The sequence below is a fragment of the Cyprinodon tularosa genome, unplaced genomic scaffold (assembly GCF_016077235.1).
Source record: "Cyprinodon tularosa strain WSP-4 unplaced genomic scaffold, ASM1607723v1 ctg241, whole genome shotgun sequence".
Lineage (NCBI taxonomy): Eukaryota > Metazoa > Chordata > Actinopteri > Cyprinodontiformes > Cyprinodontidae > Cyprinodon > Cyprinodon tularosa.
Genome location: NW_024038899.1, coordinates 193429 through 218572, shown reverse-complemented (window position 1 = coordinate 218572; position 25144 = coordinate 193429). Strand labels below are relative to the sequence as shown.

Sequence of the window (25144 nt, the reverse complement as noted above, 5' to 3'; positions counted from 1 at the left end):
TCCACGTATAGTGAATCGAAACAATTACACAGTTGAGGAAAATAATAAAATGTTTTGAATAAACCCTGAGAAAGAGTCTAGCTTGTTATGAAAATGATTATGTTTTGTCTGTAATCTAACAACTCTCAGGCACTGTGTGGCCTTGCAGGTGAAAAAGCTTGAGCGAAAACATTTATAAAGTAAGCAGATGCAAAATCAGCACGTATAAATCAATATATGTAAGGAAAATGTAAAGGAAATATATTTTTGCTGACCACAGTAGACATTTGCTTGCATTGTGTCGTTGAATCTACAGCAGGGAGAGTGATAAGGAAATAAACCTCTAGTCTAGCAGAACTTGACTCAGGCTGAGCGGCCTTCTACAGAGTCCAACTGGAGGCTCAAGGAGACAGAGGCAAACAAATAAAAGAAACATTGCTGCACTGATCCGTAAAATTTTCTGTTAGAAAATACAACAGCAAACTAGCTACATTGTTGCTCTGTCTAAGAAAGAAACGGTTAAGCAGACAAGCTATGAGACTGTTCTCATTTTAAAAAAAAGAATGAAAGAGAGCACATATATTTACCACAATAAAAGCTGAGCCATAGATATGTCTATAAAAGACACAGGATTAATCACTGAAAAACATGCCCAACTCTATCATCTATAAATAAAATATAAAGCATATAGTTAGAAGGTTTAACTAACAAATACTATAGAATTGAAAAATAGAGATATAATAAAGTGGAAGGATGAAAAGTGGTCCCTATATCCTCCAGCAGCCTAAGCCTATAACAGCATAATTTTAGAGATAGCCTACATGAGCCACTCTAACTAAACTTTTTATTGGGGATGCACGATATTGGGATTTTGGCCGATATCCGATATGCCGATATTTTAAAACTCATGTAGCCGATAACCGATATCGATACCGATGTTAAAGCTGGACAAAAATAAGTAGTAATCGAAAATAGCAGTTTTGTTATCCATTTCTGACACTTTGAAAAATAATATACTCAAATATATTTTCATATGCTGATATCAAATTGATTTTTAAAAACGCGGTATTGATCTGTTTTACTTTCAAAATCTCGTGAAACTTCATCGTTCTGTTACAAACTCTCGTGATATTTTGTAAATTCTTGTGAGATTTTGTTAGTAAAATAGATCGATACCGCGTCAATATATCAACATACGGTATAAAAATATGGCAAAATTTCGTGAATTTTCGGGGTATTTCGTAGCATAACGATGACATATAGCAATATTTCATTAGTAAAAGAGATTGATATGGTGTTTTTAAATGGCAATATATCAGCATATGAAGATATTGTGATATTTTAATGTATCAATATTTTTTCCCTCGTCTTTAGAAGTTTTTAAGTCTGTAAAAAAGAAGTTTTTGAGGAAGAAGAAGTAGTATTTTTTATTTTTTTTTTAGACTTTAGAAACTCAGAAGCTGATCAAATATCGGGTTAAATATCGGTGGGATGGCCGATGTCCGATATTCAGTTTTAAGGCCGATACCGATAGTGGGCTGATTATATCTTGCATCCCTACTTTTTATTATTCCTTCCAGTTAGAATTCAGGCATTCAAGCCTATTTAAACTAAACCCAACTTTCCTCTAGTCCCTCCTAGTTGACCTTGCAGTAGACGCTACCTCCAGACATGGTTTATATAAGCTGTATTTTCTTAGCAGTGAAATAGCAGTAAAATATTTGGAGATCATCATAGAGGTTAAATTAGTCAAAATGTCTTTTAAAGTAACATTTTTCCAAATCTGTTAAAGAATGTAGCTCATTTTTCTATACATTTGTAATCAGATTGAAGTTAAATTCTCTAAATCTTTGAAAATCAGTGAACTAAATGCTCCCAAATATCTTTAACCATTCAGGAAATGCATACAGAGTGTCTTCTGCACAATGGAAGTGTTTCTGGATATGTTTTTTGGTTTTAGTGAGTCAGTGAGCCTCCAAATCCCCCACCAAGCAGCTTTCACTGCAGCTCGACAGATGGAAGTACGGCTCTTGTTCCCAAAGCTTCTGAGGCTTGGTTCGACCATGGGCCTCGCTGCCGGGCCATCTGTGATCCACACTGACTTTTTTCTAAACAGGTTTCTGTTGTTTCCCAGTCCTTAAAATCCCCTAAACTGTAGGTCTTTAACAGGGGGACGCTGTTAGGTTTATTCAACGATGATTATAAAATGAATGTGTGTTCATATGAAACATTGTAGAAATGAGATGCTTCACTCTGTCTCATGATTCAGTCAAGAGACCACACTGCATTGTGATTCAGTCGTGGAGCGTCCTGTCTTACGACCTGATCGACTGTCCTGTCAGAACAATACTCTGTTTGTAACCATGTGTCGTGTTCTGTTAATAAAATGCTCTGCAGAGGAGGTCCGGCGGGAGACAATGTGTTTGAGGCTGGGGTTCATACGGTGGCCTTGAAGTGCAAACTGCAACTACAAATCTAAAAGCGCAACTACATTAAGAAAATCGCAACTACATAAAGCAAAGCGCAACTACATTAAGAAAAACAAAACTACATAAAGCAAAGCGCAACTACATTAAGGAAATCGCAACTACATAAAGCAAAGCGCAACTACATTAAGGAAATCGCAACTACATAAAGCAAAGCGCAACTACATTAAGAAAAACACAACTACATAAACCAAAGCGCAACTACATTAAGGAAATCGCAACTACATAAAGCAAAGCGCAACTACATTAAGGAAATCGCAACTACATAAAGCAAAGCGCAACTACATTAAGGAAATCGCAACTACATAAAGCAAAGCGCAACTACATTAAGGAAATCGCAACTACATAAAGCAAAGCACAACTACATTTAGAAAAACAAAACTACATAAAGCAAAGCGCAACTACATTAAGGAAATCGCAACTACATAAAGCAAAGCGCAACTACATTAAGGAAATCGCAACTACATAAAGCAAAGCGCAACTACATTAAGAAAAACAAAACTACATAAAGCAAAGCGCAACTACATTAAGAAAAACAAAACTACATAAAGCAAAGCGCAACTACATTAAGGAAATCGCAACTACATAAAGCAAAGCGCAACTACATTAAGGAAATCGCAACTACATAAAGCAAAGCGCAACTACATTAAGGAAATCGCAACTACATAAAGCAAAGCGCAACTACATTAAGAAAAAAAAAAACTACATAAAGCAAAGCGCAACTACATTAAGGAAAACACAATTACATTAACCTACCGGAAAAGGTAGGTACCAGTGGGAAACATGAGACATCACTGATTGGACGACGTATGTCCTGATTCAAAATATTCCTGGATAACAGCAACTATGATTGGGGCGCCGACAATATCCATGTTTTCAAAAGCCGCAGCAGGCAGAATGACTTCCGGTTCAAGGGTCAAACGGCGCCGTCGTCCAATCAGCGATGTCTCATGTTTTCCACTGGTACCTACCTTTTCCAGTAGGTTAATGTAATTGTGTTTTCCTTAATGTTGTTGCGCTTTGCTTTATGTAGTTGCGATTTCCTTAATGTAGTTGCGCTTTTAGATTCGTAGTTGCAGTTTGCACTTCAGGGCCACCGTAGGTTCAACTGTCTCTCCTCCTGCAGGAGCTGTATGAAAATCCCTTACTGGGTATTTCATTTTTGAACCCAACATCCGCGACCCCTAGGGGGTCCGCGGAGATACTGAATGGGGGTCGCTAAAGTTTTGGTTGATTAGACAATTAGACCAGAGCAATATTTTCCACCAATTGAAATATCTTTAAATCCACATTAATATGAATTCAACTCACTGTAATAAACAGATAAATGGAGACAGAAGATGTCTTTCAGTCATCAATAAACACATTCAGAGACACACAGGAGCTCTTTCAAGCTGGGCACCGTTTCATTCACAACACCTGTCCCATCAACCAGGAATCAGAATCAGAAATACTTTAATAATCCCAGGGAGAAATTACATTAGTTACATTACTCCATCTGTAATAGAGTGACTATAGGACCAATTTTATATAACACAATTTCATACAATAGAAATAATTAGGGGGTCCCCGCTCCATCTCTCTATCAGTTTGGGGGTCCTTGGCCTGGAAAACGTTGAACACCCCCTGCCCTAGACCATTAGCCAAACTGGGAGCTCCTACCCACTCCTTCCCTCTTCTGTTAGAAAGTCTCATCCTGGCAGTTGTTGTTTGTGCTCAAATTACTGGATCGCCATTAACCTCTGCCCTCTGCCTCATATCCTGGACCATTTTATCCAGTTTAATGTCCAGTTCTCATTATGTTAACACATCATTCTGCGGGAGTGCTTCCCTTCAGCAGGGAAGCTCGCCATAGTTGACAGGATGATGGATGGAGTCAAATATCAGGACTTCTGAGACCAACCATCTTTATCAGTGTGACTGTAAAGACAGTGAGTGCAAAAAAAAAGACCTTAATTTAACATCTGAAGTCCTTTTTTTTACAAAGCAGAAACAGGCTTCCTAGTTCCACCGCTCTTCCTTCGACCTTTTCAGGGACTAATTTGACATTCAGTGAAGTTACAGTAAATTGTTTTTGTTTTTCTCACATCGTATACGTTGAAGCCGGTGAATCGTGCAGCGAGGAGTTTCTGATGGAAACCCTGATTGGTCTGTCGGATTAAATCAGACTCTAAACGCTGCTACTCGCTTCTCGTCCACAGAACGTATTTATTATTCAGAGAGCTGCCCTACCTACTCCCCTCTGTCAGCTCCTATCAGGTACCAGATAAAGGTCCCTCCTTGTCCTCTACCCTTTCCCCTCCTCCTCTACCACCTCCTCCTCCTCCTCCTTATGCCATCTGCCAGCTGTTGGTGCAGATTAAAGTGCAATGCTTCTCTGAGGATTTACATTTGTAGTGAGAGTAAAACAAAAACAGGATGTGGCCGAAGTTAAATATGATCTCATCTTTGCCTTTTGTGTTTGCATCTCTTCACTCAAGCTCCTGAACTTTCTCTCATGGAAGAAATACAGTAATGAGGGTACGGAAGAGAATTAGGGCTACTGAAAAAAAAAAAGTTCACTGATTTTTAAATGTTATTTCAGTTTAACATAGGAAAAAATTCTGACTTTTTTCTTAGAATTCTGACTTTAATCTCAGAATTCTGACTTTTTTCTCAGAATTCTGGCTTTAATCTCAGAATTCCGACCTAATCTCAGAATTCCGACTTTAATCTCAGAATTCTGACTTTTTTCTCAGAATTCTGACCTGAATCTCAGAATTCTGGCTTTAATCTCAGAATTCTGGCTTTAATCTCAGAATTCCGACTTTTTTCTCAGAATTCTGACTTTAATCTCAGAATTCTGACTTTTTTCTCAGAATTCTGACTTTAATCTCAGAATGCTAACTTTTTTCTCAGAATTTTGGATCTTAATGCAGATGGGCCCCATGAAGGAAGAGATGTGGGAGCACCCAGCTTCACTAACAAAGATGTGAGTTGTTTGAGGTGGCCAGTGACACATTGGTGGAAAATGACGGAATTAGGCAACTTTTTACGTGCCCGAGGGATCCCCTCATTAATGGAGGAGCAGAAGGTCATTAAAACAAGAGAGCTAGTCTCTAAAACAGACATGGCTATGGCTTGATGCTAACATGTTTGTTAGCTGTCAGAATTCTGAGATTAAAGTCAGAATTCTGAGATTAAAATCAGAATTCTGAGAAAGCTGTCTGAATTCTGAGAAAAAAGTCAAAATTCGGAGAAAAAAAGTCAGAATTCTGACTTTTTTCCCATGTTAAACTGAAATAAAGTTAAAGTTACCTTTTTTTTCAGTGGCCCTAATCCTCTTCCGTATGAGGAAATAGCAGCAATACATGCGCTTCACCTGATCTCAAGGGGTAGCTGCTGAAAGCACAAATGAATTGGAGAAAATCATGTATGTATCTGCCGATACTAATTCATGAAAAAGAAAACGATATCGGCCCTAAATATCATGAGGCTAATGTATTTGGCCTTTCTCTAATTAGTTACTTTTTCTTCCTGAAGTGCATCTTGTATGAAGGTCAAAATTTCAATTTTGGTTTAATTTGAGTAGGGCTCCTTTTTCCACATTTGCTATCTCCTATAAATCTGGTTGCAAACTGCAGATTTAGAGAGTCTTTGGGGATTTCTTTTAATAAGAGCTCCAATTCCATGAAGCCAGATGTGTGGTGGCCTAGTGGTTAAAGAGTTGGACATTTGTGTTCTGAGAGAGACCACATGATTGCCACTAAAAACCTCTTACTTTCATCCTGGGTCTCTAAGCTTGACCTTTAACACCACAATGATCCCAGGGCACAGCAAGCTGCCTACTGCTCTCTATGGGAAGGGATACGTGGAGAGGACAAATTTAGCTGTACAGTACTGCAATAATAAAGAAAGTGGGATTTACTAATAATTTATTCATTTATCATACACAAAATGAATGCCAAATAACATTTTTAAACTAGAAAAACAAGGCACACTCCCTTTGCTCCAGTTTTATATTTCTTTTATTAATTCTTCTCTTTAAAGTCATTTATTTTTTCCCTAAAGCTATTAGGTCATGTGACTGATTGACAATAAACAAATATCTAATGAAATATCTCTGCAGATACTGACTTGTTTTGTCCAAATAATGCATTTATTATTTATTTTTTTTTATCAAATTTTAAAGCAAACCAGTCTTGCCCAATGTGCTGCTGCTGCCATCAGATCTCTTAAATCACGTCACATCTCCAGCTAGGCCAATGGAAAAAAATCAGACCAGAACCCTCTTTTTAACCTGAGGGGGGCACCAGATAGAGAGATTTAGACACAAAGCTGGATTTTAACAAATGTGCAGAAAACTGCACAATGCCAGTGACATGTAGACAGCACCAAAAGTCGTCTGTACATTACATCAGCAAACAAAGAAACAAAAATAAAAAAATTGATATATAGTTGAGTGGTCCTTTAAGGCCTTCCTCCCTGAACTAAACCCTTAACAGTGTCTTGAAGGCTAAGGTTGCATCTACACCAAAATATAATATCCATATATATTCTTTTTTTAAGGAGATTTACAGCTGAAATTTTCATTCATTTTTTTGTCTCAAAATATTGTTGTTGTTTTCTAAGTTTTAAGTTAGACTGTTTTTTGTTGTTGTTCTTCACTTTAAATGATACAGAAAAAAACAAACCTTTTTTTTTTGGTGAAGCCTTAAAGGAATAGTACACCCAAAACATGATTAGCCTTCATTTTCTACTCACCCCCATGCTGAACAACACTCTGGAGTACTTTTTTGATATCTCAAATGCATCTGGAGATCTGGGAGGCTTCTTGCTGTCTGCTGACATTCAAATAATGGAGGTCTATTGTAGAGATGTCCCGATCCAGGTTTTTGCACTTCCGATCCGATACCGATATTGTTTTTGGACTTCCGATCCGATACCGATACTGGCCGATACCAGCCTATCCGAGCATGTATTTAAGTTTAAGTTAAAGTATTTAGCCTTAGTTGTAAGACTCATGTTGAAAAGGGTTTTAGTACTCTTGATAACATCTAGCCAGCTAAATTAGGTGAGATTGAATAAAACACAATGCTTGGTAACAACAAACTTACCTGTTTATTAAGAGATAAACACAAACTGGACAAAATTATGAATAGCAATCTGAAATTGCACAGTGAACAGTAAAACCGTAAACAGTTAAAGGTGCAAGTATTACTGTAAGTTTTAATAAAAATGCAAAACAGGGAAACACTGGCGCAAAATAGTGGAATGGATAGTTTCAATTGGCGAAACTGGAAAATACGGACCGGATTTTTTTTTAAAAACTGGATCGGCAGTCTGGATCGGCATTTTACATGCTTTGCCGATACGCATTTTTTTGCCAATATCGGCGTCCCGATCCGATCCACGTATCGGATCGGGACGCCGATCGACGGATCGACGCTACGGAAGCCGGCAGACCAAACCAGATGAAAGTGCGCATTCAGCGTCTGCTCTGCCGATAATGCAAGCGTAGAAGAAGAAATGTGCTGTTTACCTGTGCAAAGAAAGAAACAACGAAAGAAAAATGTCTGAGGACTTCAGTGTTGAGGAAGAGCATGAGTTCTTTGCCAAGCTGAATGCGCACTTTCATCTGGTTTGGTCTGCTGCGGTTTCCGTAGCGTCGTGAACTCGCAGGCGCGCGCTTTTAGGAAATCCTATACACTACTGTTTATGCTCTAAAAACATTCTAAATGACTTCGTTTCGAGTAAATTCTGGATGCTACCCACTCAGGACACTTGGAATACATTGGACGAGCAGTATGGAGGAATATTGACACGTTTTTTGTGGACTTTTATGGACCTTTCTGCCTCGGGCGCCATAGACCTCCATTATTTGAATGTCAGCAGACAGCAAGAAGCCTCCCAGATCTCCAGATGCATTTGAGATATCAAAAAAGTACTCCAGAGTGTTGTTCAGCATGGGGGTGAGTAGAAAATGAAGGCTAATCATGTTTTGGGTGTACTATTCCTTTAAAACATTCATCAAAGATGAAAGAAAAAGTTGAATTCAGTAGTTGAGAAGAGTTTTGGGCTGGACAGTGGAGGAATGGGTAGCACTGTTGCTTTGCATCAAGAAGGTTCTGGGTTCAATTCCCGGCATGGGGTCCTTCTGCATGGAGTTTGCATGTTCTCCCTGAGCATGATTGGGTTCTCTCTGGGTACTCTGGCTTCCTCCCACAGTAAAAAAAACATGACTGTTAGGTTAAAGCTACAGTGTGTAATAATTACAGGGATATACAGTCAGAAATGTAATATATTGTACATAACTATGTTATTTATCATCATCTACGAGCTCAGCCTCTTAACCTTAATATTTGCGTTGCCTTAGAATTCGTTATTTATAATTACATAGGAGCGGGTCTCGCAGCCATGGCGCTACGGCAGCGCAGAGCCAACAAACTAGCGATTGCGAGATCGCCCATTACGCTCGAAAGTAACTACGGCAAGTTGAGAGAGATGAACTGAGACGGTACTGAACAATAGATACTAAATACTACTATAGATACTAATAAATACTATCTGTAAAATTATCTATGTAAACAAACCTCATCACTTGAGAAGGTAGGTGATGCGGACGTCGTGGAAGACATTTTGTCCCGTAACGCTCGCCGTACTGTTGGGGGGGAGAAGCGGTGGGGGGGGAGATGTTCATGTTGCTGCGGTCTGCAGTCTGGACGTTAGATGTCGCTGAAAATTACACACTTAAGCTTTAATTGGCTTCTCTAAATTCTCCTTAGGTGTGAATGGTTGTTTGTCTCTGTGTTGCCCTGCGATAGACTGGCGACCTGTCCAGGGTGGACCCCGCCTCTTGCCCATTGACTGCTAGAGATAGGCACCGGCAACCTGAGCAGGGATTAATCAGAAGAGTTTTCCTAATTTAAAGCTAATTTCAGGCTTCTAAGCTATTTGGGGACTTAAACCTAACACACAATTGGACACATAAATCTTTTGGCTGGCATCCATCAGGAGACCATTTAGGTTGTAGTTAGTCATAATGCACCACACTTAGTACCGCTGTGATATATTATCCTAGGATGTTCTTCAATAGAAATAATTTCAAATACTTCTCACAGTGCCCCCAAGTGGTAGCAGACAGCTACAACAAGCACGTCTACAAAGCTACGTGAAATGAGAGAAAGTGACATCATATCATGTAGCAGTTTAGCAAAATAAAATCTTCTTTGAGCATCTGAGTCAAATGTTGGACCTACTATGTTTTTTGATTGTTTTATATTAAATAGTGTTTCTTGACTGTCTCTTTCTTTCACAGATTGGTCTGTGAGGCTTCTTTTAATGATCCGAAAAGCTGTTATAAAAGCCTGAGTCAATTTAAGTCCTAGCAATGAGTCAAAAGTATCAGGAAGACGCTATTGGGGAAGCAGACGAGGAGCAGATGGAAGCTGCTGCGCCTCAGAGGATCAGGCAGTCCAATGGAACCAACGGAGAGCCGCCTGTACGTCGGTCCTGGAGGCCGTGTCAGATGCAAAACCCTGATGGGGAAATGGCTCCTCACAACCACCACCGCCATTATCATCACGCGGCACATCACCACCACCACCCTCAAGGTCGCGGACCTCCTCGCCACCGCCGACGGCCTCCGTCAGGCCAAGGCCAGAGCCCAGGCCAGGCTGTCAGTCCTGGTGGGGCCCCAACCAGGTCACCAGAAGAGATTGAGACTCAGGATCATGAACCCCGACCTGTCCAACAACACCGCCCTGCCGTAACCCGCTATCGCCGTCATGGTGACCCAAACCCCCGGCTTAGAAATCACAGACAGCGGCAGCAGTTTAGAGAAATGCAGGACGGTCGGCCAGGCATTGGCCCTGTAGAAATACGAGAGCAGGAAGCCTCCTTAGGTGATCCTGCATTGAACCAATCACAGGAGAGAGGATCTCCCCATCAGACACCACTTCCTGTTGTTTCATCTGCCCACATTTCTACTTCCCTACCAATGGAGGATGTGCAGATTGAGTCTCAACATACTCCGGCTGAAGCTGAAGAAGACCACCATGAGTTCAAAGCAGAGGACGAAAAGGAATCTAAGGAAGTCATAGATAAGAGAGAACAAGAAGAGGATGATGGAAACTTACAGCTATCAGCAGGAAACCCAACTTGTACCCACAGTGAAAGAGCAGAAGAAGAGATTGAAAGGGTGGAGGAGGACCGAGAGGATGTCATGGAGAACGCAGAGGAGGATCCTACAGCTCAGGGAAGTGAAATTACAGATCTTTGCTCAGACACAGAGAGCGCTGCCTCGCTCAGTATGGATGGACCTCTCCACAGCCCGCCTCCCTTACAGTCACCAACTCCTCCCTCCTCCCCTGACGTCCCGCCTTTTCCCCAACTGGACCACTTCAGTGAGGATATCACCATGAGCTCGTTACCTGACAACAACGCTTTACCTGAGGAAGAGGATTGTTCTGAATCCTGCTCACTGTCTCACTCTACTTCTTGCTCTGAGCTTCATCCTAAAACCTATGCAGAATTTTACACAGAGTCCCACAAGAAAACCTACGAGCCCACCTTTGAGTTGTACTCAGAGGCAAAATGTCATCCAGACTCTTTTCCTGAGCCTCTAAAGACCTCATACCCTGAGCTGCAGCGAGAAGCTTGTAGGCAATCTGGTCGAAGACCTGAGTCTAACAAGGCCCAGCAAGAGTCCCCGCAGGAACCCTTTGTTGGACATAGAACCAAGAATGCTCAAAAAGGGGCTCCATCTTCCCCCACTGAGAGTTCCCACCAGATCTCACGGCAGAGTAGAGACCGTGGGTCGCGTTCCTTCCCTGCCGACAGCTCCGTCGGTTGCCGGCTCCATCATTATGATGGACAGTCAGACAGCGAGGGAGACAGTGCTGATAAAAGCCCTCTTCCCAAGACTGGTAGGCCAGCATCTAGACAGCCACAGACCCAAACTAAGACCCAGTCAGCTGGTTTGGGTGAAGCCCAGAATGAGCGGAACATGCCCGGTCTCCAAGGGGAGGGTACAAAGTGCTCGGGTGACGCCATCAGCCTGGCAATTAAAGACATTAAAGAGGCTATTGAGGGCGTGAAGACAAAGACGGTGCGTTCTCCCTACACACCAGACCAACCAGTGGAGCCAATTTGGGTGATGAGACAGGAGATCAGCCCAACAGAGGACGCATACCCAATGCCAACGTCCGCTGGCCACGTTAGTATGACTTAACTATTTCCTACCGCATCAATTTGTTTTCAGTTTCACATAGTTTGTGTATTTTAATCTGAATCAGATGATGTGTCATGTAAATGTTTCATCTGGTAGGGTGACTGCAGGTGAACTAGAACATATGCCTAGAAATGTGAGAACATTCTGTGTTCCAAGCTAGTCAAAAAAAGCTATTCTTAAAAGTCGTTTCCTGTGTATAATTTCATGCAAAATGCCACAGTAAGTATATCATAGGTGCTGGTGAAGATTCTCATTCATCCAGGTCATAGTCATTCCATAAAAAGAAAAGTAAAAACAATCCACTGGGCTTGGTTTCCAAGTTTGAAGATGTTTTGCTTCCCATCCAGGACGTTTTTTTCAATTCAATATGTCAGGAATATTGTTGAGTTTCAGGCTTATCGAGTGGCACAAACAAAAGCCTTGTTATGGCTTAGGAAATATGCAGATTGAACCGAAAAAAACAGGCCCACCTCTTCGTAATGGGAAGTAGAGTAGCCCAACAAAAGCCTTGTTTTTGTTTTGATAACATGCAAATTGTAACGGACAAAGGGGTCCAATCATTTGGAATGGGGGTGGTTTGGCTTCTTTTGTTAGCCTGCAATGCCCTATACCCGTCTAATTGTCTGAAATTGGGGTCGTTAAAGGGGACTGTTGGCCTTGCTGAATAGGCGCGGTCCTCCGCTCTGCTGTACAGGGGCCGGGGCTGCGATGATAGCGAGAAGGGACTAACTCAATTGCTCTATTGTAGGTTTTTGAAAGTTGGAACCTGAGTCCATCCCCTCTGTTTAAGGATGTTTTTTCTTTTTTAGCATAGATGGCTTCCTTCACGCGCCTTTCAAATCACCTATTTTCTTTGTCCAAAATGTAAAGATTCTGGTCCTCAAAAGAACGTTCTTTGTCCATAAGGTGTAGATGTACCGCAGATTAACCCGAGCATTCTTCAATGCAGTGAGGACTTTTGTTTCCTCTGATCGTTATGTTAGAGAAACCAAACAACCTCTCCACAGACGCATGGCCCAACACAGAAGAGCGACCTCCTCGGGACAAGACCATGCGGTTCATCTACACCTTTTGAGGACCAGAATGTTCACATTTTGGATAAAGAAAATAGGTGGTTTGAGAGGGACGTAAAGGAAGCCATCTATGTTAAGAGAGAAAAACCAACCTTAAACAGAGGGGGTGGACTCAGATATCAGCTTTCAAAAACCTACAATGCAGTAATTGAGTTAATCCCTTCCCGCTACCTGTGGCCAAACGACCCCCATTCAAAATTTCCATTTTTTCTAACTAAAAACAAGACTTTTTTGGGCTACTGTATAAAACGTCGAACTTGGCGTTATTCCTGACATTTTGAATTGGAAAAGCTTCCTGGATGGGAAGCGAAATATCTTCAAACTTGGAAACAAAGTCCAGTGGATTGTTTTTACTTTTCTTTTTTTGATATATCGTAGGTGTTTTTAAAATGGAAATGTAATGTTTGCTGTATGAAGAAGATGTGCGTTCAATTTCATTTAGTCCCACTAAGCAAAGAATACCTGGCTACTGGAAGGCGATTGGTTCAAGCTTTACTTTTCCATTATTGTTGCTGGCAAAGAACACATTTCATAATATCAATTAAAAAAACTGGAGATGCACAGATCAGGATTTAGGGAGCCGATCCCAGATCAGCAAAATCAGTATCTGCTAATCCTAATATTGCCGCTCACAGCATTAAATTCATAAACTCTTCAATACTTTTCTGTCATGTAAATTGAATTTGTATTAATAAGTATAAAATTTCTTCCTCCTATTTTTCTCGCAGACTTCTCCCCACTCTCCGTCTCAGTCAGCTTTGGAGTCTCCGTCCCGTTACACCTCAGTGCCTGTGCGGGACAGTGTCAGTCCTCTGAGGGCCGAGACATCCAGAAACCTGCAGCACGGTCCGACACAGCAGCCTCACCACAACCATCACGGCTACCAGTCACAGTCAAGGCCACCGCAGATGTACACGCCTACGACGCCGACTCAGTCGCAACCGAGCCAGCGTCTGACGCATCCGCAGAGTCCAGAGCAGCCTTCTGCTCAAGCTCAGCCATCTTCACCCCTTCAGAAGGCTTCCATCCAGGAAGTGAGACATTAGCCCGCATTTTTCATTATTTGAATTCATATATTGGAAAATAGTTCAATACGACCAATTTATTAATAGACAAATATTTATTTAAAACCTAAAATTAGAAATTAAACTTTGATTATGATTTTTTCTTTTAGATCAAACGTTCTTTGTTGATCCTGAAGGGAAACTGACTGTTTATACACAGTAAATTTAAGTAAAATAAAATCTGCAAATGCTAGATGAATACATTTATTTTATTTTTTTTACATAAATGCTTACATATTATCATTAAATGTGAAATTGATTCAATTAAATGTTTATTATTGTATAAAATAAATGTAATTATTTGAGATATATTTCATTATAAAATATTTGTAAATAAAAATGATCATAATGAAAGGATTTAAAGAATTTAGACTTAGTTTAACAAAATGTTTTAAATTCCATTTAACTAATTATCTTTGTTAATAGTTATAGAGAATTTAGTTTTACGATATTTATTAATATGTTGTTTGGTATTTTAATTAAAAGTGTATACATTAAATTAAAAAAGTTAATTTTTATGTTAATATTTCATACCTGGTCGTTATTTGTGATAAATAAAAAATGCATATGAATGACATAAATATATATGTACAAAATAATGCAATAGTCAAAAATAACTACAATGTGAATAGAATTTATTTTAAATAATTTTATATTTGAAGCTTATATAATTATGCATGTGTTGAATTTACAAGGAGTTTATTTTATTAGTTAATATTAGAATTAAAACTTAAAATAAATGAATTAAACATATAACCTTTCAAAATAAATTATAAAAATGTTTATATAATGACTCACATTATTATATTTTAAACAATACTTCCTAAATTGTATTTAATTTCGTGTTTAATATTTTTTAGGAGAAAAAATTTAAGTAGGTTTTGACATTACATAGTAATATAAAAAATAAAATTTCTGGGTGATGACTCCTTTTACTAAATGGAAAAGGCAAAAGAGATTTGTGAAAAATGTGTTTCATTTGTTGTCCTGCATTACAGGATGTCAGATATTTAATTCTATTAGATGCAGATTTGCTTAAAGGTACCATCATGCTCCTTCAATAATATTTTCCAGGTGTAGATTTCCTGAACTGTAAAGATAAACCTTCAGAACAGCAGAAAGTTGTGCACAAAATGAGCTTTTATAAGCGGAGAATCTTTAATCTAGGCTGGATGTATCAGCAAAGATCTTTGGTGTGAGACGAGACGTGACCAGGATGCTTTGTGTTTTTGTGATTTCTCAGATTCGCCGAGCTCTCCCTCCATTTCCCACATTTGTGGACGGTGAGTAAAACAAGCGCCTACGTTCATCTGCTCTTGTTGAGCCTTTGAAATGGGAATTTTCTCTGTTGCTTTTGAAAAATGACAAGTTTTTCAGTATATAAAGTTACTAAGGACTTAAAGGTTAAAGACAGTTAGATATCCTTATCTTCTTTTTTTCTGTCTGGGTTCGTTGACGAAGTAGATGTCACCAGTTTCATATCCACACAATTACATAGAAAACTGTTTTCTAGATTTGCACCTTACCGACCCTTGGATTTTCTGTGGTAACCTCTAACCCCAAACCCCCCAAAACACATCATACAGTATATGAGAGTACTTGCAAACCTCTCTACAGGATCCATATTATTTAAAGCAGTCATAACCAGTTTATTTACATTACCCTTTATAATATGTCTTTAAATTGATGTTTGATCATTTTTAAGACATAGAAAATTAAATAGAGCTCATAGGGGCTCAGGCTCTCTTACCCAGATGCACCACAGAGCGCCACAGGAAATCATTCCTACCTGTGGTCATCAATCTCTATAACGCCTCCCTCAAGTGATTCAGACCCCCCCGTAATTGACATTTATGCACTATTTTTGCACGCTACGTATCACTTTACTTGGATTTATCACTTTACTTGGATTTTCACTTTACTTGGATTTAGTTTTTACATATGCATATAAATATACATACATATATATATACAGAAGAGCTATATGTGTATATATTTTATCTCTTTTTTATTTCTATCTTTATTATATTGTGTAGTTGGCTATATGTATATATATATAAAACTGTAACTGGGCATGTAACAAAAGTAATTTCCCTCTGGGATTATTAAAGTATTTCTGATTCTGATTCTGAAAGGGCTTCAGCAGTGAATTCTGACTGTGTGGCGTGGTGCGTCTTGAAGCAATTTAAACATCAGATGTGGCACATTTTAAATTTATAGGTGTTTAAGTGTCAAGCACATCCAAAATGGCAGAGTGAGTACATTTTGGAGCGTTGGGCCTACTGTTGGAGAAGCTGATCAGGAAGCTGGATGACACTGCTTCAGAGCTGTGATCTCTCCTCCTGCAGAGCTGTCAGCCTAAATCATGAAAAAAGTGAGAGTGATAATTAGCACTCTAATAGAATATTTTGTTAATCAACTGCGGAGAAACAGTTCATAATTTATACATAAATTAACTAATTGATTAATTGATTAGATTTTGTATTTTTCCTCTTTTTCCTACATACCTAAAACTTGATGAGGGAAATCCCCAAGGGTTGACCAGTTCCAGAGAGCTGTTCCTGCGGATTCCCGGTGTAGGTACCAGATCTGCTCGGGCCCTGCGCATGCCGGTGACGTTGCGCTACATGATCGGCTGAACGTTGCCACATGATGTAAAACATTGTGGTTGCCCAGACAACGTTTATAACATCAAGCAGCATCTGTGTGCCGAGTCGGGAGCATCTGTAGTGTTAGCGTGTCTAATGACCGATGAAGTTTTACCTGATCGATAACAAAACTGAAAGAAATCTGTTTATGGTGAACAAAGTAACTGCAAGACCATAAAATAAAGGGGGAGAGCTGGGTAGCTCTGTGGCTAGCTGTGCTCACTAGCTAACAGGTTAGCCTATTTTAGCTCGGTCACTTAGCCATATTAAAGGCATACTATGCAACATTTTTCAGGTAATTAATGTGTTTCATAACATTTTGGATGATTAAATGAGTCATTTCAGGTCGAACAAAGGTTTTCTCGGCCGCCCTGGTGGTCTGTAGGGGAAATACCGTACTTGCAATCGCAGGAGCCCTCGGCCCGCACCCACAGGCTCAGAAGTCTCGTGCATCGCAAGAAATGGTCTTGCTTTACGGCGAGAACTGCTACACGCCCCCAGTGAAAGGCATGCTCGTTGCTAGCGCAGTGGCGATATTTGTGCAGTTATCATGGCGGAACCAGCAAGAATTTTCAAACTCGAAAATTGGAACAAAATAGTCACTTACCGCAGTAGACATGGTGATTCGTTGCTTTCTCCTGTCTGCTAAGCTCAAAACAACCGCGCCTGGCTTTACGGAGAAACCAGGAGAACAGCTGAGCATATTTACGACAGTGCACTTTTACTTTTGCCCTCTGGGGGGAGCCTCGCTGGAAAATCAACACCGGTTGCATAGTATACCTTTAAGCTACATTACTATTAAATTTGTGTCAGCAACCGTTAGTTTTCTACAAGTAGAATAACTGTTGCTTTATTTGTCTAAAATCTCTACAAAAGTTGTTTTTTAAGATGTCCCATTTGTCCTCCCCTGCCCTCAGATCTTAATAATAAGAATAAAAATAAGCTGAGACTTCTTTTTTCACCTTAGTAAATGGTAGCGCTCAGTCTTAGAACGCCGGACTTTCCTTCAAGACTGACAGTGATTGTTTTCTACTTTCGGCTGCTTTAGATCACCAATGAAATGTAAAATAATAGCAAATATGGGTAATAATATGTTAACGCACCAAAAGAGAGGGTGCAATATAGTTTGTCCGAGAGGAGTTGCCATACAATGATGTCATAAAAAGGGGCAGGGCCTCGAGCAGATCTGGTATCTACACCAGTTCTACCACCTGTCTGTATGCAGGGTCTGCTAGTCGGAACAAAAAAAGAGCTGTACGCTAAAAAAAACAAACACCACTTTTATTTTACACACTATTCAAAGCAAATAAAGCCAAGCTGATCGCTTGATTGCTCTTGCTTTTGTACAGAATAGAAACTGACATCTGACTCCAATGCTTGATGTTCCTTGCATCAGCCACAGTAAGCTGTGAAGAAAAGCATGTTTATTTAACAGGACTTTTTATAGCATTTCTAAAATCAAAGCTGCATGTAGTGGCTGCAACTGTAAAGGGAACAAATTAAAAGTGGAGTTTGCATTTAGAAAGTAAAGTTTAACACTTTTTTCATTGGAATGCTGTTCACACAGATGGGAGGTACCCTGAACGCACCATAAGGACACTCCTAACATTTAGCCAGGACATCTGAAATAAATCCTCAGAATAAAGAAAAGGCTTAGGAAATAAATTAAAATCATTTTTGATTCTTGCAGTCCCTGGACCGTGTGACCCTGAAGACCTCATTGATGGGATCATATTTGCAGCAACCTACCTTGGCTGCACCCACCTGCTTTCAGAGAGAACGCCCACAAAGAGCGCCCGTATGCAGCAGGCCCAGGAGGCCATGAGCAGAGTCCGGGTGAGAGGTTAAAAGGATTATTTTACCTTAGATGAGGAAAATAAGAAGTATAAAATGTTTTCTTGTTATTTAACACCATGTTCTTTACTGACATATACATTTCCGTGGATTAGTATATCATCAGTATTAGTTTATAAGTGTAAGTTATCCTAAAAAGTGAAACTGTTGAAACTGAATACATGATACAGAACAAAAACTATTTTTATTATTTGGTATTTATTGTTCTTCTAGATCCATATGAAACGGGTAAAAACTTTCTGGGTTTCCCAATAACCCAGGGGTCTGTAACCTTTAAATCTAATCAAGACATTTTCACCATTAATCCAGCAGAAACATAAATAAATTAGCTTAAGTGTCATGATTGGTTTAACAAATCTAACCCACATGAAGAGAAACCAGTCAGAGAGCACGGAAAAAGTTTAACAGGTTTATTGAAGGAGTTACAGGAGTAGATCTGGAACTCAGTGAGCCGATAACCCGGAACTGGAAGTCAGAAGGGAAGTTCAACGGTCAGTTCAGGTTCTGAGGGAATCTTGGAAGCTCTGGTATTTAGCGTGGTTGGAAACTTTGTGGGGGGCCTTGTTAGTCCTTGAATCCAGACTGTGTGGTGAAGCCAGAGTTAGGTGCACACGTTGGAGGGCGGACAGGTTGACTAGCGTTGAACCCGGAGGAGTAATGGAGCGGACTGTCACTTGGATTTCAGAGTGGGACTTGAACAGAACATGTGGAGGTTTCCCCTTGCTCAGTGTAACTCGGTTTATCCTTCCGGGGGAGAGAAGGTCAAGGTATCCAGCAACACAGGAAAGCTTCCTGCCGGGGAGCAAAGACAAAAACAAGTTAGACTAAACTAAACTCAGCTTGGTTAGAGTACCCAAAACTGGCAAACACTCTGGCATCGAGGTGGTGACAGTCCACTGCTCAAATACTCCTCCAGATAATGATCCAATGAGCTGCAGGTGTGCAGGGAGGGAAAGCAAAGACAGGCACCTCCTGGTGTTGAAAAACAGAGACACACAAACAGACCACACAAACTGGATTCCTAACATGAAGATGTTAATGTTTTATGACCTTTTTAAAAATTATAGCCTTATAATTTTAAATACGGATAAATATATATACGGGAATTTTCATGAACAAAAAGAGGATGCATATATTTTCTTTTACTGGATTTAGACATTTGTAGAAGTGTATTAAAAAACACATACTTTCCCAATAAGATAAATGATTATAAAATGTATTGACCTTTTTAGTGTGAAGTTTGGACATTTATTGTTGCAAGCAAAGAACAGCTTTCCTTCCTGGAAATTATATAATAAATTTAAATTTAGTTTAAAGATATTTTTGTAAAATTCTCCCAATATATCAGCTGATTGGTAAAACCACCAGTAGTGGGAAGTACCATAGTAAATTTTTGTGACTTTGTGTCTTTGTTTGTCTTTGAGACAAGAACAACTTTAGTTGGTATTTACCCCATAATAAAGGTATATATGCAGGTAACTACTTGCATGTAATGATTACAATTGTTAGGTTACAGCATGAGAGTTTCTATTATTCGCCACTATCATGATCTTATCTAAAGTTCGGACCCACATGCAGAGAAACCAATTCAGAGAGACCAGGGGAAAGGTTAACAGGTTTTATTGAAGAAGTAAAACAAGGGGAGAAGTGTTGCTCTGAACACGGCTCAACCGGAACTGCAAAGTGAAGGGAAGGCACAGCGGTTAGTTCAGGCTCAGTGGGGAATTTGACTCGTCAAACTTGGAGAAAAGGTTTTGGTTGCCAACACACGTTTCCAGAGAAGTTGTTGTATCCTTGACTCCTGTCTGTGTGCCGTGGTTGCCGTGTTTGTCCAGAAAATGGTTGACTCTATGACTCCAGTTGGTGTGGGGGTGTTCCAGTGTTTGTCTCTTTCGATGGAGGGAGGACAGGACCCAGAATGCGGTTGTTTAAAGGTGAACGGAGAAGCTGACTGCCACTTAGATTTCCTGCGGTACTTGAACTGGTTGTTGTGGAGATGAATCCCTTACTCAGTGTGAAGCTCAAACAATCGCTTGGGGAAAGGTCGATCCAAACCTCCAGTTTAAATCCTCAGCTCAGTTTGAAGCTCAGTTGATCCTTCCAGGGTGTGAAGATCCGAGAGATCCAGTTAGCAGGACAACTTCCTGCCAAGAGGCAAAGAAAAAAAACAAAGTTAAACTCAGGTTGACAAAAACTCAGCTTGACTCAGCAAACACAGCATGGCTAGAGTACCCAAAATTGGCAAACACTCTGGCGTCGAAGTAGTGGCAGTCAGCAGCTTAAGAACACTCCGATAACGAGGAAACAATCAGCAGGTGTCTTTACTTGAGTCATATTTTTTGTTTTTATTGTGCTTTCTTCTCCACTACGTTTTGTGGAAGCTGGAGTTCCTTTTTCCATTTGGCTTAGCTTTGTAATCTGCTGTTGCTGTTTTTTCTCTCTTGAAATGCAATTTCATCACAGCAGGTGGCAGAAGCAGAGCAGATATTTGTAGTTTTTAAATTTGATCAAGGCGTTAGTTGTTGCCATGTTGCCAAGTTGTTCAGTAGGATGAATTCTCAAATCAGAGTTGTAGTTTCTTTGAGGTCATAGATTCAACCTTTAACCTCTATTTCATAGTTGAAAGTGTGAGGAGAATAAAGACTCTTTTTTCTTTTTAGTTTGTTTTTAAATGAGAAAAAAAAATTGTGGCATTTTAATACTAGCCTGACGTAGTCCTACTCAATTCTAGTCAGAATATGAGTCTGATACTGCTCCATAGAGCTGTGATTATGGGGCGTGTTTCTAACGAACCAGGAAAAAAAATGCCTCTGCACTCAATTGGATAGACCTACAACCAATAAGAGCAACGGAGTGCGTGACGTATGTTAAGCCAGGCACAGTTGTTGTCAACAAAAATCAAAGCGTGCAGTTGCACGCCTAGAATAAGAAGATGAGCCTTGATCGCGTTTCTCTGTTCCTCTTTTAAAATTTATTTGCTGTCGATATCTTCTAGAACAGACCTAATAGCAGAATCTACACACCTCAACTCTCCAGCGGCAGCCATTGTTGTTGTCACCCAAGCGCGCTTGGTGACGTGGTAGATTGCGTTACTGTTGATCATCTGTCCATCATCGTATAAAGCCCGCCCTGACAATTTGATTGGCCCGCCAGATGTTGTGCTAGCATACTCGCGCTACTATTGAGCAATGCCAGACCGAACTTCCCGACCTCAAACGTTGTGGGCGGGACTAAGTTCGGAATGGCACCCAGGCTATTTTAATACTGAAGTTCTTAACAGAATTGGTATTAGAGCGGTTCTACGCGTCACTACATCAGATAGTTTCTGAAAGTTACAAGGTTCTTTATAATTACTCTGAAAGTTATACAGAAATTTAATTATTTTCGAAGATTTAATTTGTATTTTTGAGTATTTTCAAAAGTGTGTACCTCAATACTTTAACCTCTCTAATGCGTTTAAAATGATAACTCAGAATGCATGAAAATTACACCAGTAAAATGTTTACCAATATAGACATGATAGACATCGTTGGAAAGCTTAGATTCTCCACAATTCAACCACCTAGTTAATTTTATGGACACAGCGATCACCAAAGCACAATTATAGCAGCATGTTGAAATTAGCATGACAACGCAGCCACAACAAGTACGCGTGTCTTTATAGCTGCTGTTCAAAAAAAGATTTATTTTCAAGAATAAAAAAACAACAACTTGAGTCTTGTTTGAGCTTGGGTGTTTTATTTACCCAATTTTCATGCATATATTCAGAAACTAGAAGGTGTTAGCTTTCAAATAACGAATCACATGTATTTTGGGCGTACAGTTTCTACGTTATTTGCTTTTCCATTTGGTAAAGCAAAAATAGGTGAGAATTTCCCAAAATTAGGTGGATATTAGGAGGTTTGAATGAGTGACTTTCTTGTAGTTGTGTAAGATTTGACTAGAGTAATCAATACTTTTACTCAAGTACTACTGCTGAGTACTTCATCCATCAAACAGCTGACTGGACAGTTATCCAGCAAACACCATCTACAGGGAGAGGAAGCCCAAAAAATGGCAGCACTAAACAACATGGCCGTTAACAGACCACCTTATTAATGAATATTAATGGGAAGTTTAGTGAAAGGAAAATCAGTGCAGTAAAAACAAGTGAAAAAGTTTTATTTTTTTTTTTTTTACAGTTTTAAGTAGAGTATGGAAGTAAATGGATGATATATGTATTTATCGGGGATTCCTAGAAGCTACAGTTTTGTAAATGAAAGGCTTTTATTGGTGCAGCATAGTCAGACACTATTTTTGTCCTTCTAAACCCATTATGAGTGATGTGACTAAAAGTCACTTCATGTTGCTCTTATTTAAACCTAAAGCTCTGAGCAGGCGATGCAGCCAGTGGCTTTGTGCGGCAGGACTATTTACGGATCACTGCATCCTACTCAGTCATCCAGGCTCTTTCTTCTGGGCCCTTCGGCGCCTCAGAGACCTGACAGCACATCTTCTCCTCCGGTCACAGTCTATGATGTCAGACACACCTAACGCAGTCAGAGAGGCTTTTAACTTCATTCTATGCTTGCATGAAAACCGGGTATCAGACATGAACCACTAGGATGTCTTGTTTTTTGTTTTTTTCTGTTTGTAATGCCATCCACAGCGTGAAGATTATTTCTTTAGACCAGGGTGTCTTTGAGGAGCTGCATGAATGAGATGGTGAGGCAGGGTGAAGTGAAGGAGAAGTGCTGGAGGACAGAGTGGAGAAAGTCAATAATAGGAAGACTTTTATATGTTTTTTTTTTTTTCTGTGAATCTCTATAAGCAGCTCCTCCATTAGCATTCCCCTGTGCTCCCTCCGCAGATTGTGCTCGTTTTGCAGACTGTGCAGTAAGCCTGGGTTATTTCTTGGAAGAGCGTTGCCAGCTGTAGAGAACTATCAAATCTGAAGAGACATGGTTATATGGAATGCAAATGTTTGCTGTTGCAATGTCAGAGAAAATGTTATTATTAATATGAAGTCAGAATTCTGCCAAAAGTGCAGATATGTAAAAAAAATACTGATACAAGCAGTTTTATTCAAAACACATGCGTGTCCAGTAGCAGCCATTCAAAATGGCCCTTCCCAGTCAAACGCCAGCGGAATGGCAGCCGAACTTCCCTCCAACTCCCAGCCACTGGAGTGACCCCCCTGCATATTATTTTACCCTGACTCCACCCTTTCACTGAGTTACAGGGTCCGACCAGGAGATGGCGCTTCTCTTTAGATCCTAATGTCCACAAATCATGACAAAAACAATATTTTAGTACAAAGATTGATGTTTAAAAAGGAATTGTAGGGGACCAGCCAAGGACCCATTAAGGAAAGTCGGTAAATTTTTTGCATTTGCATTTTGATAACGATTTAATATTATGAGACCATTTTTTTTGGGTGGAAAATGTATTCCTTTGTGGAAAATAATCTTTTTTTTTGCTCTACAATGACCACGATTCTCAGCTGGAAACTGATCAACATCATGAAACTAATTGATTGAAATAAGCTGGATTAATTCAGCCATGAAGAAAAACCCAAACAGAACTATGATCGATGGTCAAGGTGCAACCTGTTAAGGGACCTAGAACCAAATATTGTATATTAACATTGTATACATCTGAACCTTGGTGTATAATCTGTCATGATTTTATCAAGAGCTCGGACCCACATGCAGAATACCAATCCAGAGAGACCAGGGGAAAGTTTTACAGGTTTATTGAGAAGCTTGTGGAGATTCCAGTGTTGCTTGTGTTGCTCTGAACACTGCTAAACCGAACTGAAAAGTGAGAGGAAGACACTGCGGGTAGTTCAGGTTAAGTGGGAAAATTGATTCTCTAACTTGAAGAGGAGAAATAGATTGCAGACTCATGTTTCCAGAAAATGGTTTACTCTATGACTCCAGTCGGTGTGGGGGTGTTCCAGTGTTTGTCTCTTTCGATGGAGGGCGGACAGGGTTTACCCAGAATGCGGTTGTTTAAAGGTGAACGGAGAAGCTGACTGCCACTTAGATTTCCTGCAGTACTTAAACGGGTTGTTGTGGAGATGAATCCCTTACTCAGTGTGAAGCTCAAACAATCCCTTGGGGAAAGGTCGATCCAAACTTCAAGTTTGAATCCCCAGCTCAGTTTGAAGCTCAGATGATCCTTCCAGGGAGAGAAGGTCTAAAAATGCAGTTTGCAGAATGACTTCCTGCCGAGAGGCAAAGACAAAAAACAAGGTTAAGACTCAGGTTGACAAAAGCTCAGCTTGACTCAGCAAAACTCAGCTTGGCTAGAGTACCCAAAACTGGCAAACACTCTGGCGTCGAGGTAGTGGCAGTCAGCAGCTTAAGAGCACTCCGTTAATGAGGTAACCCTCAGCAGGTGTGTGAGGAGGCGGACCAGGGCCAGGCGCCGCCTGGTGGAGGAAGGGAGACAAACACACACAAACCACACAGACAGGTGTCCTAACATAATCCAGGTATCGATTAGAGAAAACCCAAATTGATGTTAAACATTTGCTACTAATTCTTGTTTTAAAAATCCAATCCTTTTCAATGTTTCTGCTGATTAACTGCAGAGATTTCTGGGTTAATTTTGGCACCTCCTGACTCTGCTGGCCGTGGTGAGACGACAGCATCACACATGCGGTCTCTTTCTATCTCCAGGCTGCTTTGTGTCACACTGATGCACAGAAAACCTCTGACGATGTCGGCCACAGAGGCCGCCGGCGTCCTGCTGCTGTCAAACATTTTCAGACTACAACATCGCTGACCTCCCACATACGGGAGGACACCGAGAATTATTTGGCATTTGGAATCGAGACAGTCTG

The 25144-nt window shown here is 40.1% G+C and overlaps 1 protein-coding gene across 1 annotated transcript in view; it reads left to right on the top strand.

Annotated features, from left to right (window-relative positions):
- apba1b (amyloid beta (A4) precursor protein-binding, family A, member 1b) overlaps nt 1-25144 on the top strand; it is a 42524-nt gene that overhangs the window by 6213 nt on the left and 11167 nt on the right. Inside the window, exons 2-5 of the mRNA XM_038287621.1 lie at nt 9763-11661; nt 13478-13783; nt 15057-15096; nt 18152-18297. Of these exons, the coding sequence (XP_038143549.1) occupies nt 9835-11661; nt 13478-13783; nt 15057-15096; nt 18152-18297 (2319 nt within the window). The 5' untranslated portion in view covers nt 9763-9834. The remainder of the gene's footprint in view (nt 1-9762; nt 11662-13477; nt 13784-15056; nt 15097-18151; nt 18298-25144) is intronic.